Source organism: Xenopus laevis, chromosome 4S, assembly GCF_017654675.1.
Source record: "Xenopus laevis strain J_2021 chromosome 4S, Xenopus_laevis_v10.1, whole genome shotgun sequence".
In the NCBI taxonomy this organism is placed as follows: Eukaryota; Metazoa; Chordata; class Amphibia; order Anura; family Pipidae; genus Xenopus; species Xenopus laevis.
In genome coordinates, this window is record NC_054378.1 from 66,976,509 (window position 1) to 66,995,211 (window position 18,703).

The 18,703-nt window shown below is 37.2% G+C and overlaps 1 protein-coding gene across 1 annotated transcript; it reads left to right on the plus strand.

Annotated features, from left to right (window-relative positions):
- The first annotated feature begins 762 nt into the window (after positions 1-762).
- XB5864909.S (provisional ortholog of ring finger protein 170 S homeolog) lies at positions 763-18,436 on the plus strand. The gene is made up of 6 exons (XM_018260782.2): positions 763-1,022; positions 4,351-4,429; positions 5,522-5,630; positions 16,209-16,282; positions 16,988-17,098; positions 17,799-18,436. The coding sequence occupies exons 1-6, from the start codon at positions 859-861 to the stop codon at positions 18,102-18,104; spliced, it is 843 nt and encodes a 280-aa protein (XP_018116271.1). The 5' UTR covers positions 763-858; the 3' UTR covers positions 18,105-18,436.
- Positions 18,437-18,703: the final 267 nt, after the last annotated feature.

Genomic DNA, 18,703 nt, shown 5'->3' on the forward strand with positions numbered 1-18,703 from the left:
GACAGCTGAGATTTTTAAATGAGTTTGCAACAGCTATGAATGCTTTAATAAAAAATAGAAATTGGATTTCATGTTTAATTTGAAAAGGACTTTTATTTTACAGATTTTTGTGTCTGGGTGACAGGTCCACTTTAATGCAATGCATTTTGATTGCACAAACAATGCATTATCAGGAGCTTATTGTGTATTTACCTAGGTGTACCATTTATTTTTTGCCACACTAACCGTAATGTACAATATTTTACACCATCTCAAAACTGTTATAACCCATTCAAGCTGCTGAGACGAAATCATTGTGATATAATTAGTGTGAGCAATCATAATTTTACGCAACCTTTTTTAAGCTAACACCTCTTTGTATGCCAGAGTTTTATACCACTCTATACAAGCACCAGTATTTATAGTTTATAGTTTAAATTTTTATACTCAACTGTTGTGGAGTTTTATCAAACATACATAAACAATTTATTTATAAGATCACTATTAATCTTCTACCCTTGGAATGGGTATTGTCTAGAAGACTGACATTGCCTAATTTCCAATTAAAACGTAATTAATCTTTACAAGAATTCGTCAGCATGGTTTAAGCAATGTTGTACAACAAACTCCATCTGCCTGGCAATGAGTTATCTTCCCTTGTGTCACATGATCAAAATACTTGTGACATGGCCATGATCAAGTTAATGGTTAATAGAAATATTTCTCAATGTTAGTTTTTGATAGAAAAAAAGCCAAGATTTGCTTTTAATCACTTTACCGTTGTTTAAAATGAATTCTATGCAAATGTAGATCTTTTCTTAAACTGCTTTTCATAGTTTAGCTTTATTAGGAAAACCTTGACATGGGCTTATCAGATTAATGTTTAACAGAGACAGACAGCTCTCTAGTGTGTGGAATGAGGCCACATTACAACAGTTTGCTGTCAGCTGGCCTATGTGCAGGACGTGCAGACTGCTTTCTTGTTTGACATATGCTCAAGGCACTATGCTCAGTCATACATTTTGCAGCCCGGCAGAAACAAGGTAAGAAAATGTGCTGTATTTGAAAGTACTGTGCAGATGTCTTTTAATGTGGGCTTTTTAGCACCAAATGCACTATACAAATAGTAAAAATTCCCAGCCCACACTAGTGCAATGACAGTAAAGTATATTTATTGCAATAGGAATAGTTTTGCTGAAAAGATATGTTTCTAGTACTTTAAAGACCCTCTTCTTATATGAGTGCTGGACCTTTATGTTATTACAACTAGTATGTGTGTATCTATTTATAGAACTAAGGAATATATCATTTAGCTAGGTTTTATATTTCAAAACTAGACCTTTCTAGCATACAACTCTAGTTTTTCTACTATTTAACAGCAAGCTGCTTCTTGGACATATATAATATTCCTTCTTATATGACATAAATAAACAGGGCATAATGCTCCTGGTTTTTTTTATACATCTATAAGCACTGTAAGGTATTATTTACTTGCTGCAAAAAGAGTCAATATACTAAATGTGGAAAGCTTATTTTATAGAGTTCAAAAACATTACTTTTTTAAAAAAATAAAAGTTATTCAGAAATACATACTTTCTGGAAAAATAAATACTAATATGTACATGATATTATTGGACAGATATAAAGCAAGGACATGGTCACTTTACTTCTGCATGACTGAACTTTACCATAACAAACCTCAGTGTTTTCATAGTGACTGGGGGATGGGGGTGGACAGGAGAATGCAGTCTGATAAAGGGTATGTGTGTAGCTGTATTCACATGCTGATTTTATTCCTAGTACGTAATCGTACATCTTTGCTGAACTATACAGTTTTTGAAGGCTTACTGTTATTAGCATGTAAACTTAAGTGCAAACAATTAGTGCAAAATGTAGATAGATCACTTGTAGATAAAATAAACATTCTCACTAAACAGAAAATATACAAAGAAACACAGATGTTTAACAACAACAAAAAGTTCTTCTTGTACTGGGAATATGCTTTTCTCTTACACAATAATTTAACATTTTCTCCCCTGGAGTAAATACTGTTGCAGAACTTTACATAGCCTTTAATCTGAGGAGAAGAGAGAGAGCATTTGCTGAGTGTTCTTAATACAGATACTGGATCTAATATTCAGAGTGTTTGGGACCTGGGGTTTTCTGTCTTTCAATAACTTGGAGCAATATTCCTTAAAGGGATCCTGTCATCGGAAAACATGTTTTTTTCAAAACTCATAAGTTAATAGTGCTACTCCAGCAGAATTCTGCAATGAAATCCATTTCTCAAAAGAGCAAACAGATTTTTTTATATTCAATTTTGAAATCTGACATGGGGCCAGACATTTTGTCAATTTCCCAGTTGCCCCAGGTCATGTGACTTGTGCCTGCACTTTAGGAGAGATGCTTTCTGGCAGGCTGCTGTTTCTCCTACTCAATGTAACTGAATGTGTCTCAGTGAGACATGGGTTTTTACTATTGAGTGTTGTTCTTAGATCTACCAGGCAGCTGTTATCTTGTGTTAGGGAGCTGTTATCTGGTTACCTTCCCATTGTTCTTTTGCTTGGCTGCTGGGGGGGGGGGAAGGGAGGGGGTGATATATCACTCCAACTTGCAGTACAGCAGTAAAGAGTGACTGAAGTTTATCAGAGCACAAGTCACATGGCTTGGGGCAGCTGGGAAATTGACAATATGTCTAGCCCCATGTCAGATTTCAAAATTGAATATAAAAAAATCTGTTTGCTCTTTTGAGAAATGGATTTCAGTGCAGAATTCTGCTGGAGCAGCACTATTAACTGATTCATTTTGAAAATAACGTTTTTTCCCATGACAGTATCCCTTTAAGGCTACTAATGGACATTTAAAACACATTGCTATACCATCAAGTTGTAATGTAAGCTCTTTATTGAGTTACTGCCAGGAGTAAATCATATATAACCTAAAGGAACTACAACTTTATTTCTTTAGAAATTGCTTAAGCAGGTTTAGTAAGTGTTTAGAATTGTGCCTCAGTTAACAGGGGAGTGATCTGCAGCAAGGTCAGTAATGTTTGTAAACTCAGGTTTCAGCCAATCATTTAACTGTTTGTAGGTCAACTGGTTCATTTTTAGCTTGACTTTAAAACATTCCTGTAATGACAGACCTTTGTACTGCCAAGAGCAACTCCTTATAACTGTGCAACCTGACCTCTAACTATTCACTGCAGTTAGGCAAGCTTCCCCCAGGAAAGGGCTGTGGGCTGCAGCTTGTCAGTCAATGGCATATTAGTGATAAGAAGAAAAACCTATATTTTAAAATAAATGGGTTTGAAAGCTGAGTATAATTACTATTAGTAAAATTATGCAGTAAAATATGATTACCGTTAATGGGTAATGTACTGGCTAATTCAAATGCCAATATTTTGGTATTTGGGAATATTGGTATTCCTAAATCTGAGAGGTTCTGTGTTCAATATTTATTGTTCAGTAAAACAAGACAAAAATTGTACCACTTAAATACTTATATAATGTGTGGAATACAGACTCTGACCCTGAGTGTATATTTAGAAGCCCCATTATAAAGCAAATTGGCTTCTGTTGCTTGCTAAAACAAAAATTAGAAATAGTTGTAACAGGAATTAGATTACCCCATGGAAGGCCAAAAAGTGGTGATACTTTAGTACTTTTTACAATGTTACATTGCTTTTAGTTAAAAGTAAAAATTTATATTCTGATGGCAGTATCCAAGCAAGTTAAAGGGCACTTATAGGGGCTATGCCCATGTGCATACATCAAGACAGGAGGCTACATTAAACACATGCTTGTGATGAAACATTGCTGCCCCTATCAGGAGTGTCCTCATGGTGCTGGTGATATAGCCATAGAAGGGTTTTTTTCAGCCTACATTTCCTCTGGGAGTAAAGCTGGCCATAGACGCAAAGATCTGATCGTACGAATCGAGGATTCGTATGATTTTCGAACCGTGTGTGGAGAGTCCCGACATTTTTTGTCAGGGCGGAGATCGGTCGTTTGGTCGATCGGACAGGTTAGTAAATTTCTGTCGGCTGCCGATAATATCTCTGCGTGTATTGCCGATCGTACGATTTTCATTGGGAGACTGTCACTAGCTTTGGTTGGACATAGATATCGTACGATTGCTGTCAGGGGCAGAACATTGCTGATCTGTTCTTTAACTAATCTGACTGGTAAGACTTTGATCTGAATGGTTAGTGGAGGGTCGGGAGATGGGAAAGTCCGATCGTACGATGATTCGTACGATCGGATCTTTGCATCTATGGCCAGCTTAACAGTTTTCCTCAATTTGTGCCCCTAACAAACCAGCAGTATAAACTAGACATTACAAACACTTTGTAACATAATTGTGTATTTACAGGTTTTCTTGTGGTTACAAGCTTGATATGAACTCACCAAAACCAGAAAAGGAAAAACTGTCTCTAAAAAAGAAGAACAAAGTGAGTGACTGAGACCAACTGGCTTTAAGTTGATCGGATTCCTTATATATTGAAAAATCTGGTGTTCCTCTACAAGTGACATTTGTGCTAGTATATGCAAACCTAGTTATGTACCAACATGATGTTTTGCACTTGTATAAAGAAGTACTGTCCAACTTACAGTACGGCTTGGAGATTAGGCAACATATACTGTAGATATGTCCAACTTCTGGCAGAAATTCAGTCATGTGCCCCTCATATCTTGACCATACATGTTCCAGTGTAAAAAAAGGATCTTAGGACAAAATTAGGTTTGCCATAACGCTAGTCAGAGGTTCATAAAACATCGTCATATGCTAAATTGGCCAAAGTACCACTATTTAATTTTAGGACATAAAATATTCTGCAGCATATCAAACATACTTGTTATCCCAGATTGCTCGGGACCATGGGTTTTCCAGATAACGGATCTTTCTGTAATCTGCTACAAAATCATGTAAACATTAATTAAACAAACAGGCTGATTTTGCTTCCAATAAGTATTAATTATATCTAATTTTGGAAAAAGTACAAGGTACTGTTTCATTATTACAGAGACAAAGGAAATAATCTAAAAAAATGTGGATTATTTGAATAAAATGAAGTTTATGGGAGACGGCCTTTCCGTAATTAGGAGCTTTTCGGATAATGGGTTTCCAGATAACAGATACCAGACTTGTACATGCACAAGCCTCCTGAAAGTGCTTTAATTTTATGCCTAGCAGCACCCTTTCAGAAATGTTTCAGGGCTTCTTTTGCTTTTAACCAGCCTTCTGATTCCTTTAACTGGAGCAAAATTTAAACTAAAAAATATAAGCTAAAAGTAGATGCACATTTAGGAATTTTTTAGCCATGTTTCTGCCATTTTTTTTTGCCATAACACCATTTATTAAATTTCCCTGTATGCATATATTACATACCACTGGAAACATATATCATGTTTTCTAGAATAAAATATCTGTAACAAACTAGAAGAGCTTAGTAAAAAATAATGAAGTGAGACTAAAATGAATGTCAAATATTTGTAAGGCCTTTATTGACTGACTTTTTAGACATGTCCATTTATGGTTTCAGGACAGCTACAAATCCCGGCAATCTCATTTCCACAATGATCTCAACTGCCCAGTTTGCCTGCAGACAGCTACTATACCAGTAGAGACCAACTGTGGCCACTTATTTTGTGGTAAGCAACATTGTGAATGTGCTTTAAAGGGTTGTTCTTTGGTGATTTGTACATTCTCAACCTCAACATTTATAAAAAAAAAATCCTGACTGTCTTTTAAAAACTAGCTTCTCAAAAAAAATTTTATTAAAAAGCTCACCAAGTTTTAGACAGTGAGCTTTTATTATTATATATCATTTATTTATTTATTTATTTATATATAGTTTTGCCTGAACAAAATCCTCGAGGAATAATAAATATGGCCCTCAATGTTAACAATTGTTTATATTTTTATGGGAACGGTCTATTTCCTTTGACGGACGAATGGCTAGTGTCAGAGGGTTTATATCTATTATCCGAAACCCCCAGTGCTTGAATTGGGGTGGGATGGGATCCCGTTACTTTTTTGAAATGACCAATCTCCATCCCCTCAGGCGGGATGGAACGATTTATAATACCGAAACTATGTGGAACCGTTTTTTAAAAAAAACTTCCCTTTGTTTTTGCGCTTTAATGTAGGTGGAAGCGTGCGCCATGTGGGACGGAGTTCCCTTCCTATCCAAAGTATAGATAGGCATAGCGTAGGCGGAGATAGGCAGAGAGGAACCCCGTCTGCTGTAGTCTGCAGAGAGGAAGCCCGGTCTCGGAGGAGGGGCCGATGCAGCAGTATCGCGTTGGCGCGGCACAGCGCTTGCCTGTGTTCAGGGTCTGCTGCCTCACCTGCTCCAATTACTCACACGCAGACACGCCGACGGCCGTCAAGTCAGTGCTTCACCGGTGACCGGGTGACCAGCCTTCTCTGCAATTCTGCACAGCACACGCAGGACTCACCCTGTCCCAGGTCAGGTCCCTAGTCGCAGTCCCAGCCAGCTGAGCGAGCAAGGCCCAGGTAGGCACTATGCACGTCCACGCCATCCATCCATTCCTGATTCAAATGGAGGTCCTGATTCTGTCCCCAGAGACCCTTAAATTAATATTTCCAACTATCGCCCTCGTATGGTCTAGTGTCCCAGTGCCTAGGTAGAAAATTTCAACAGATAGGAATGTTTGGGACAATGCCACCCTTATACTATTTTCCTTTTCTGATCTTTAATTAATGAATTGCTGGCCTCTTAATTTTTAAGATAATTAACTCAATTTTTAATATTTCGTTTTTTTTAAGCACATGCACTTTAATTAATTGATTGGCTTATTTATTATATTATTTATAAACCAAAATAATTGATTAATTTATTAATTGATTGATGTGCTGGCACTGTATTGATTTGGGCATTATTGCATATGATTGAATTGGCACTTAGCGCTTATTTATTTATTTATTTAAAATCAATATTTGTAGAGTGTGGGGTTTTACTGCTGCTCTATTTAAAGGATTTCTAGCCATGTTGTCATGTAATCAAGACCTTGAGCATCTTAAAAATTTACCATTCCTTGCCCCTGATCTTTGAAGGGGTGATTGAATATTTGAATATTTGAATTATGGTTCACTTTTTAAGGTAACTTTTTTTTTTAGTATGTTATAGAATGGCCAGTTCTAAGCAATTTAGCAATTGGTCTTCATTAATATTTTTTAATTTGTTAAAAAAAATTGAATTATGTTGTTATTATATTTATAATTATTTTGCCTCTTACTTGACTTTTTCCAACTTTCAAATAGGGGTTGCTGACCTATCGGAAACAATTGCTCTGTTTTTTAGCTTTTCATAAATCCTTTCTAGTCAGGCCTCTCCTATTCATATTCCAGTCTCTTACTCAAATCAGTGCATGTTTGCTAGGGTCATTTGGGCCCTAACAACCAGATTCCAGAAATTGCAGACTGGAGAACTGCTGAATAAAAAGCTAAATAACTCACAAGTCACAAATAATAAAAAATGAAAACCAATTGCGAATTGTTTCTGAATATCACTTTCAACATTATACTAAAAGTTATTTTAAAGGTGAACAACCTAATGAACAGGGGGGGTTCCACTTCCACAGATAAACTATTTAATCAGATTTATGTTTTCTCAGAATTGCTTCTCTCTTGCCACTTCCTTGCTGCCAAACTTTCTGTTCATTGGCCATGGTTTAGTGATCTTACTTGCTTGTCTGGGATCAATTGAGTGCCCATTGGCCATTTCTACAGTGATTATACTGGCACAGCTAGGGTTTGCATGACTTGGTTATGTTTTTTAAGTGGTTGTGTTTTTTAGGGGGTGTGGCCATAAAGTGGGCATGGCTTTGTAGACATTTTTTCAGCGTGCTTAAAATGGTCCTGACTTGCGTTTTTCTCCTGTGTGTGCCATGATGTTGCAGGAGCCGGTAAGGCTTGATTGGTGTGAGCATGTGTGCAGCATCCTGCCAATGTGCCAATGTGCCAATGTGACATGCTTACTGCGTGTGTATAATGTGTGTGTGTATTTTGTGTGTATTGTGCATATGTGTGTATAGTGTATGTGTGTGCATAGTGTATAGTGTATGTGTGTATGTGTGTGCATAGTGTGTGTGTGTATGTATGTGTGTGTGTATATAATGTGTGTGTGTGTATATGTATGGCCACCAGCCTGCCGGGTCTCCACATTGGCCGGTTTGTCTGTGTGTCCAGTGTTCCAGGCTCTTCCTACTGCAATCGCCTGTATGAGTATGTGGGCTAGTGACTTGTTTTGAAGAAAACAGGAACCGACCAGGCAAAACAGGCTCCATGTGTGTGTGTGTGTGTGTGTGTGTGTGTATATATATGTGTGTGTACTGTGTATATGGACTCATTGCTCTTATCCTGGGCACAATGATAGTACCTGAAATCTTGCCATGCGCCTGACTAGTAGCTTTATGTGGGATTGAGCAGGAGAGACCGACCCACTGGCCGGTATGGTTGGTTCTTGCAGAGCAGAGTCAGTATTCTGTTGCGAATGTGCAACATTTTCACATGTTTAAATAACTGGCTCAGTTGTGCATTTTTTGTATAATGGCACAGTTGTTACTGGCTCAGTTGTGCATTTTTTGTATAATGGCAACGCTTGAGAAGTTGACCCCTGACTTGAGATGAATGCGCATTGTGCAGTTGCACACTTTAAAAAATGGTGGCTGAGGTAGGCAAATAAATGAGTATAGCAAGGCAGTGCAGATGGCTAGGAAAGTCTGGTGGCAGAAGAAGTACAGAATGTGTGTGTGAAACACGGGGAGGATGGCTTTACTCACTGAAACAGCTAAACGCTTATTATGGTCTCTTGGAATTTGGCAGATAAGGGGAGAGGCCAGAGGGAAAAAACACTTAATGGGCAAATGGGTCTGAATTTAGGGAAATAAAATACAGCAGAGGGTGGAATAAAGTTAAAGGAGGCAGAATGCAGATAAGGTCAGGAATGAGCTGAGAACATTAACGTATATATAAATGAATGATAGGGCAAAAGAACATCAGGGAAAAGTAGATAATGTACACAGGAAGAACAGGGTCGGACTGGGGGGCCCGGGGCCCACCGGGACTGCTGGTCCAGGGCCCCCGCCCCCTACTGCGCCGCACCGAATTCGGCCGCTGGAACGCCGCCATGCGCATGCGCGATCTGCGCTTCTCGTGCGCATGCGCGAGCGGCGCTTCTTGTGCGCATGCGCGAGCGGCGATGCGCATCGGCGAAAACTTTTTTTTTCCGAAAATTTCTATATCTACGGGGGTCTGGCCCGGCGGGGGCCCACGAGGTTCGGGGCCCACCGGGTTTTTTCCCGGTGTCCCGCCGGGCCAGTCCGACACTGAGGAAGAATGAGAACATATTTTGCTCTATTAAAGTAGGAAACTTTGAAGCAAGTAGTAGGATGTGGGTGAGAACAGTAAAGAAAAAGAAAATATGTGAGGATGAAATAGAAAAGATTAAAGGGAAAGTTTACCTAGCAAAACGATTTTTTTTCAGGACAACCAAGGCTTTCACAATCTGCTGATATATTTTGTGTGAGTCCACTTCTATAACTTTACAAGCTTCTAAATGCATATACTGTATATACATTTCATTTGAAGCAGCATAGGGGGTTCATCACAGTGAGGTTGGGGAATGCACTGCCGGGTGATGTTGTGATGCTGATTCAGATAATGACTATAAGAGGGACTTTTTGGACAGACATAATGTCAAAGGCTATTGTGATTCTAAACTCTATAGTTAGTATAGGTATGGGTATATAGAATTTTAATTAAAAGTAGGGAGGGGTGTGTGTGTGGATGCTGGGTTTTCATTTGGAGGGGTTGAACTTGATGGACTTTGTCTTTTTTCAACCCAATTTAACTATGTAACTATGTAAATGTAAAATATTAGGGTCATTCTATTTCTTGCAATATTAAAAAAAATATTTTTGATAAACATGGAAATAGCAAAATAACTGGTGGGCGAGACCTATTTAAAGTGGGTGTGGCCTATATTGTGGGCGTGGCGCGCGGCACTTCGGCCATCCCTCCACCTTTTTGAACCCAATTCAAGCACTGGAAACCCCCCATACTCTCCGATGCAACAACGCCAATGGTACAAGACAGGGTAGACTATAAGGGCAAATGGTCAACTGTGGACAGTGGTCACTCATATAACTGATACTAGGCCATAGTAATAAATAATCTTCTTTCTGCTGTTAGAGTGTCAGCATGTCTCTAATGCCCTTTTGCAGAAGTGTTAATTAAATAGCTGATTTTGCCATCCTGTCTAAAATTACCAGACACCAGCTCAGGCATTTGGGACCAGAAAACTGTTTTGTTGCAAAACTGCACATCTTGCAAGAATGTATAAATGTATATGCCAGTAAATCTCCTTGCCAGACCATGTATGGTATTTACGTATACCCCTTTTCACAACTACTGCCTTCTGAAAGCTATATAACACTTGGACCAAGAGGTGTGTCTTTGGTAATTCCTTGGGTGACATTCCGTGTGTTACTCCAACAGCTTACCCAGACAAAACTGTGTTGTGTTGTGTTGTATTGAATAAATTGCTGACTATTACTAAAGGTTTTCTTTTACTGAGTTTTGTCTTACACAAGGTCAAAATGGTATTACTAAAAATACCATCACAATCAAACACAATCTGCCTTTGTTTACATGAGACAATAATTTGCAGGCCTTAGAAAATATCCAAGCATTAATCTAAAAGTCTTACTGAAAACCTTATTTTTGCATCATAAGTGTATGCCACCTTAAAGCAAGCCTTCAAATTTTGATATGCACCGTTTAAATTCTCAGTGTAATATTGTGTACAATAACATTGCAAATTGTTGTTCTTATTTACAGTATTTATTGTTTTCTGTTTGCATTTCCACCTGTTTGTTTCTGCAACATTATATCCATTCAATACCACATGAAATGGCAAAGGCAACTGAAAAGGTGGCTTATTTAAACATTTATTTATGCTGCATACTATTTATAATAAAATGTATATAATTACTGTAGAAACCAATATACAAATTTCTTTGTAATATGCTAAACACATGTAAATATATAGAGAGTATGTTGTGACGGGTGCACATAAATTGAAGAATTTTGTAGGTGTGTTTAGTGCTCACCTTTCACTTACTTTCCACTCACCTTTCACCATGAATGAAACTGAGCAGAGGGGTGTGTGTTTTAAAATAATGCTATGATTAGTTATGCATCATTGGAATCTTGTGTAAGTGCAATTCAAGTGCAATTCAATGGATTTCATTATCTCTATGCAATTTTTTGCATTAAAATGACCCATTAGGTAACAATATTGTAATACTGGGACAATGGCACCTTTTGCCTATAATATGGTAGTGTAGGTATTTACAGTAAGACATCCTAGGCAATGAGCAATATATGGACAATTTACAGGAGACCCCAAATTTTAATCTCCAGATTTTAAATTCTCCTGGAATTAACACTGATTGTTGTATAGTCCCACATACATACAATGCAAAGATAATTATTATGTCTATGTAACAAGTAACAGCTGTTAAGTAGCAACTGTTTCAGATTCTTAATGTGGCCATAGACATAGACATAACAATTACAATATTTCTTGGAAAAGATCTAACCAAGAAAGATTGTTTGTTTCAATACACACTTGTAGAGCTGAATCCTCAGATAAACAGGTAGATATACAGGTAGAAACAATAGAATTCTACCTGTATCTGACGATTCAGCACTAACAATGGCCAATGTTTGGGTGCCTTCAAAGGCACCCAATCAAAATTTTCCATCCAGCCCGATCGACCAGCTGACCAATATCCAAATCTTCTGCCCATATCGGTCGGCTCTTTTCTCACCTTACATGCACCGAATACTGTACGAAAATTTGTTTCTTGCAATATTATCTGTGCGTCTATGGCCACCTTTAGATAGCAAAAGGGAGGAGGTTAGACAGTGGGTGGGAATATCTGAGGAACACTCATAGTGGGGAGTGTGAATCGGAGGTATGATGTGAATAAAACATTTATAATTATTATCTGAGAATGATATACATACAAAGTATTTTGTCTGGTTGTACATCGAGATGCTAAAGAAAAAATGTTACACAGTCTAAATATAAATTGTGTGTTGTTCCATTTCATAGGGCAATTTCCAGACTCCTAGTGGCTAACTCTTCCAGGCTTCATACACAAGCCCAGTGTAAAACAGCTCAGATTATCAGAGCTATTGAGGAAATGAGTTCCAGACAGACAGTAACAGTTCCAGTTCAGTTCTGCATGATTGTGACCTGGCCAGGATTCTGAGCCAGCTGGGGATCTATCATGAGGAAACAGCTGGGATCTGGATCAATGCAACTTCATTTAAATAAACAAAATGTTAATAATGACAGGGCACGTTATTGCTTTATGAATAATTGTCATTGTATACCCTGAAAATGGTTACAAATTGTGTGCAGGAAATGTCAAATCCTATTTGTTCTAATTCCTGCTCAGCTGCCATGCTCTTTCATTAAGGCATTGATCAAGGAACACATGTTCAGGAAGCCAGTTTGCAAATGTAAATGCGTGTGTTCATTTAGAATTGCTTTCCTCCTAAAACAAACTTATTTAATACATATTTTATTTATTTGTAGATTCATATGTTTCACTGGTAACACTTTTTTACTTTTCCTAGGAATATTTCTTTTGTTGCTGTTCTGAAATATGCCCCCAAGTAATTTAACGGCTATGTTTTATTTTTGCACTGCATTTGGTTATATTTTATTGTTTACAGTACTTGAGATAAGACACCTACACTGACATGGGGATCTGCCCAGACATTTTAGTATTGTAGCTAAATTACATTTTCCTTCATTAAATATTTTCTTTAGATTTATAACAATTCTATGGGTTTCAGTGCAATGTGTCTGCCCAGCGTCACCTTATCCTTATCCCATTGTAAAAAAAAAAGAAAAAGAGAAATTTGGCAGTGCACAAACTACTCATCTTGACACAAAGGGGCAAATTCACAAGGTTGAAGTTTGCCATAAATCCAATCTGCAGGGACATCACCAATTTACGAACAGGCGTAGAGGACAATTACTAGCGAAAGAGTACATCGCTTATGAAGTTTCGCTCTTTTTCACCTGGTGAATTTTCACACAGGTGAACAATCGTTGCTTCACAAAATCACTAAAGTGCGCATTTTCCATAACGTTACCCCTTTCACCAGAGTTTCCTTTGCCAGCTCAGATCTGGCAAACTTATAAGATGAAGCCACATCCTCCTCAGTCTTATGTCAGTGACATCATATCCTGTATCCCGAAAAGTTATAAAAATGGCTGGCGTTTTTCATATTTTTAAATGGGATTGTATTTAAAAGTTGTAACTGTTAAAACATTTTGTTTTAACATTTTTTTTAACCATTTGAGGGGCATGCCACATTTGTTTTAGGGTGGGCTCATGTCTAGGACAAGAGAGGATCTCTTTTGCCTTTATTTTGCTTCCTTGGACATTTTTAATAATAAGTGGCCATTTCAAGCAATTTCCCCAACATCACTAATAAAGACATATATATGACATATATATGACCTATAAGCATACTAACGAAATACACAGCTTTCTGCTGCCGAGACGAAACTTTGCATTTTAGTGAATTAGCATAGTGGTAGCTACTTAGTGCTTGATGAAGTGGCACGAAGTGTGGCAAAGCCTTCGCAGGTGAAACTTCACCCTTTAGTGAATTTGCACCAAGCTGCTTAAGCCTGTTACCAAAGAAATCTGACTATATTTAGTACACTTTTTTTATTCAAGCCAGCATATTGATATTGTTGGTGATATTAAAAAAAAATACATCAGTTAAAGGAACAGTAACCCCAAAAAATGAAAATGTTTTAAAGGACAACAATATAATGTGTTGTTGCCCTTAACTGGTAAAACTGGTGTGTTTGCTTCAAAAACACAACTATGTTTTATATAAACAAGCTGCTGCGTAGCCATGAGGACAGTCATTCAAACACAGGATACACAGTAGATAACAGATAAGTACTAAAGAAACCTACTGTATAATATAGAGCTTATCTGTTATCTGCTGGATAATCTGAGCCCTTTTTCCAGGTTTGAATGGCTGCCCCCATGGCCACACAGCAGCTTGTTTATATAAACTATAGCAGTCTACCTGAAGCAAACACACCAGTTTTACCAGTGCAGTGCAACACTACATTATATTTACATTACTATAAAACACTTTAATTTTTTTGTGTTACTGTTCCTTTAAATTCAACACTTCAAAGGTCTTTACACTTAAAAGTTGCTCTGTAGACAATGAATTTGGTGCTCAAATTTGGGCAACATGAAAAAAAAACTAACCCAAGTCTTACTGTAAAACACCTAAGGCAGGAATCAAGACTTCCAGATTTACAAAAAACAAAACATTTATTGGATATGTTGAAAATAGTCCCAATTACCTGCTCAGTCATACAGAAGAGCTTAACGGGGTTATGTAATAAAATACACTATGGGCCCTATTTATTAAATTTCACATTTTTCTTGTCGTAAAGCTTGAATTTTTAGAGGAAAAAATAAACTCTGATTTATTATGTTCTGAATCTTATAAAAATTTGAATCCAAAAATACTCCAGCTAAAACCTGTTGAAATCATGTAAAAATGAATAGAGGTAATGTGGCATTAAGGAGAAGTCTCTATAATTGGAGTTACAGTTCTCCAACTTGGGAGTATTAGGGTGTGAGTTATAGATCTCCATTTTGATAATCAAGTAAAAGGTAATTTTCCCAAATAGGTTGTCAGGCTTATTATGTGGATATATATGTAGAGAAGGTTACAGAAGGGGTTAGTTGGGGCGTCCCCCACACCCCTCTCTTTCCAGCTACTCATGCCCCCAATAATGGACTGATCTCAGCAGATCCTACATTCTGGTCCTTCTTCAAGGGGACAGTTGGGCACGCTCACTTGGTGACAGGTCACTTAGCGCTGGATCCAATAGCCTTTTCGCGATGTCTCTACTTTACAAGTAACTCTTTCTGAAAATCCAAGATGGCGCCTGATGTGTTTCAGATTGTGCGTTCCACTGCAGAGCGAAAAACTCAGAATTTGCTCAGACCGAATGTTAGCAATTTACCGTCACGTGGATCCAGCGCTAAGTGACCTGTGACCAACCTTGAAGAAGGACCGGAATGCAGGATTTGATGAGATCAGTCCATTATTGGGGGGCACGTGTAGCTGGAAAGAGAGGGGTGTGGGGGACGTCCCAATTAACCCCTTCTGTAACCTTCTCTACATATATCTTCACATAATAAGCCTGACAACCCATTTGGGAAAATTACCTTTTACTTGATTATCAAAATGGAGAACTATAACTCACACCATAATACTCCCGATTTGGAGAACTGTAACGCACACCAATTTTGCTCTACATAATTGTTATTGCAAGACTGGGGGAATTATCCAATACAACCTAGGAGATTTGGACAATTCCTATTACTGTGATTTTAAGTGACCACCTACCTGAATAATTTTTAAAAAAGCTTTTTTTATATATTTATATTGTTACATGTTGGGTTCCTGGTAGGCCAGGTTTTAAATGAATTTTTTTTTTCAAAATAAAATTCTTATACATTTAGATTAATTTGGTCTCCAAATACACCTTTAATTAATTTACTACTGTTTTGAAATCATGTAAAAGTCAGTGGCAAATGATATTTTCTACCTTCAGGATTCTCTTTAGTTTCAGGCTGTTTGCTTTGCTTTTCGTTTCATAATCTTATAAATTTGAGTTGTCGCTCACACAACTTGAAAAATTTGTACAATTCGAGAGTCAAATAAAAAAACCCGCACAATTCGAATTGTTGCACAATTTTGTCTCAACTTTTTCTGACACCGATTTTTTCAAGAATAATTATTAGTAAACTAAGGCGATTTGGTAACATTTAAACCCTATGGATTACTGCACCCCGGCAAAATTAGTTTAATTACATATGGGGGATAGTATTTGTTCCTGTTGAACAACAGCACTTAGTGGTATATTGAAGAGTTGACCTTGATCAACAACTAATTTTTTTTAATCATATACCTGCAAGACTATATGACATTCAGGAACATATGATTTTTGTTACATGGAGAACAGTCGGACTGAGTATTTCTAATGAAACATTGTTTATGTAAATTACAGATCAAAGGGAATATTTTATTACCTGTTCTTTAAGCAGCCTGCTTTCTGTTTGTCTTAGGTTCCTGTCTGATGACCTACTGGAAGCATGACCCCTGGTTAGGAGCAATGAGTTGTCCTCTTTGCAGACAAAAGGTAACAATGCTGAAAAGATACTGTGGCAAAACTGGACTCTTTGTCTTAAGAAAGGGATGGTTTTTATAATTTACGTATGTTTTACAGCTTTTTAAAACAATGCATCTGACATTTCTAGGCACATTTCTCTTGTTTTATGACTGCAAGAGTACTGATGACTTGCTTGTAGTAATATTTATTGCCAGTTTTGCATTTATCAGAGAGCCTTGAACTAATAAGCATTATAGGCTATGATTTGTAGGGTTTTATGCTGCAGTCAAAATTGCTCATGTTGGAAATGGAATAATGTTGAATAAACTGGCTTCCAGAAGTGACCTATTATTTCTAATCAGTCAAAGTTCTAACACAATTTTCCTGTCAAATATTAGGGTATATTACCCTGTTAATACAAGGAGAGAATATTTGTGATTAATTATTTTGCCTGTGTTTTTATTTATAGACCTTCTAATTAAAATTTGCTGAAATACTGTGATTATGATTACACTATTAATTTATGTGGTTACAACCACAGAAGACCAGCCAAAGTATTTTCTGTACTTTCTGATTTGATCCCATTCTTAGACTGAAAAATAAATACAGTATTTTTTTTAGCATTTTTAATGTGACAGTATTAGCATTTTTTAATGCAACATTATTAGCACTACCTAAACTATACACTATCACAGCATAAGCTCTTCCAACAAAACATATCATGTTTATTCGTAGGTTGTTATTCTTTACAATGATTTCTGTGAAAATCAGCCAGACAAGCTGAGCAGAGACATTGTACATGACATCAGGCATTACAACAATCGCTTCTCAGGGAAACAAAGACCTGTAAGTAAATGAGCCGATGAATATAAATTGTCTTACAATGTGTATATGAATGGCTCTACTGTTGTCTTCCTCAACTGTAAATTGGCTTTATTATTGCCTTTTTACTTTATTTAGACCAATCATATATTTTTATTGCAAATTAAAATATGATGAAAGCAAATTTTCTGATTTGCTACTGTGGATTGTGCTTTGGGACATAAGGTTTATTTACATTATAGTAAACCTGGTTAACTGCTAATTGGTTCAGAGGAAAGAAAACTATTCTGAAGCTGTCCCTGTCGCATTAGAGGGGGAAAATGTTTCAGTTCTAAAAGGAAAAATCCACCAGATCTACTTAATTCCAGTAACCCTGTAGTTTATCATATGCTGACCCTTTTTTGGCACTTTAAGCTTGAATCTCTTCTTTCTGATAATTATTAATTAATCCCTGTCCTTATAAATTCCATACTTTCTATCAGCTTAGTTAGACATCATAACCCTGTGCAAAATAGTAGGATTGCAGATAAAGTTGACTTCATTTATTTTTCTTTATATTTCTTCGGAACTTCATATCCTCGTGACTTCTCATGTTCCGAAACTTATTCTGCTCTGTGAATGAGGCCTAAGCCCATTTTTACCCATTGATAGAAAATAAACAAATACATTTTTATAATGATTTAAAGAAAACGAGCCAGTGGTGTAACATTTCTTTTTCTTTCAGTTCACAGATTACCTCTATGATATGCCATCACTGCTGCATCTGGGTTTGAGAAGAATCTTCACTATGGGCGGACTTGTGTGGGTCTTTTGCCTTAGGATTTTAGTGTGCTTGTTTGGAGCAATTGTGTGCTTGTCTTCTCCGTTTGATGTAATCTCAGATCCCATGTGTGGAATCCTCAGTATTATTGACGACCTAGTTGTAGTCTTCCTTCTTTTAATTTGCATTATAAACATTTTCCAGCAGCTTGGCCAGGACGGCAGGAGCATAGGCCATTCTACAGAAGACAGCAACATGTCAGAATATTGACCGGCACAATCTGGCAATTTGCTTTATTCAACTTTTCTACAAATGCTATTACATATCTTCATGTTAAACATTATCTACATTTAAGACTGAACAGTGACCTAAGTGATCAGTTTGCGTGGTGATGACACACCTACACCAAATATTCCATAGATGGGACAAATGTTACAAAAGCATCCATTTTATACTGTGTTGCTGAGTAATTGCAGACATGGGAGGTGGCATATCCATTACTGCAGATGCAGGAATATTACATAGCAAATTAGGTTGAAAAAAGACACACATCCATCAAGTTCAACCTTTTAAGTCTATATATAACCTGCCTAACTGCTAGCTAATCCAGAGGAAGGCAAAAAAAACACATTTGAAGCCTCTCCATTTTGCCTCAGAGGGGGGGGGGGAATCCCTTCCTGTCTCCAAGATGGCAATCGGACCAGTCCCTGAATCAACTTGTACTATGAGCTATCTCCTATAACCCTGTATTCCCTCACTTGCTAAAAGGCAATCCAACCCTTCCTTAAAGCTATCTAATGTAAAGCCTGTATTACTGATTCAGGAAGAGATTTCCACGTCTTCAGCTCTTACTGTGATATTAGTGCAAC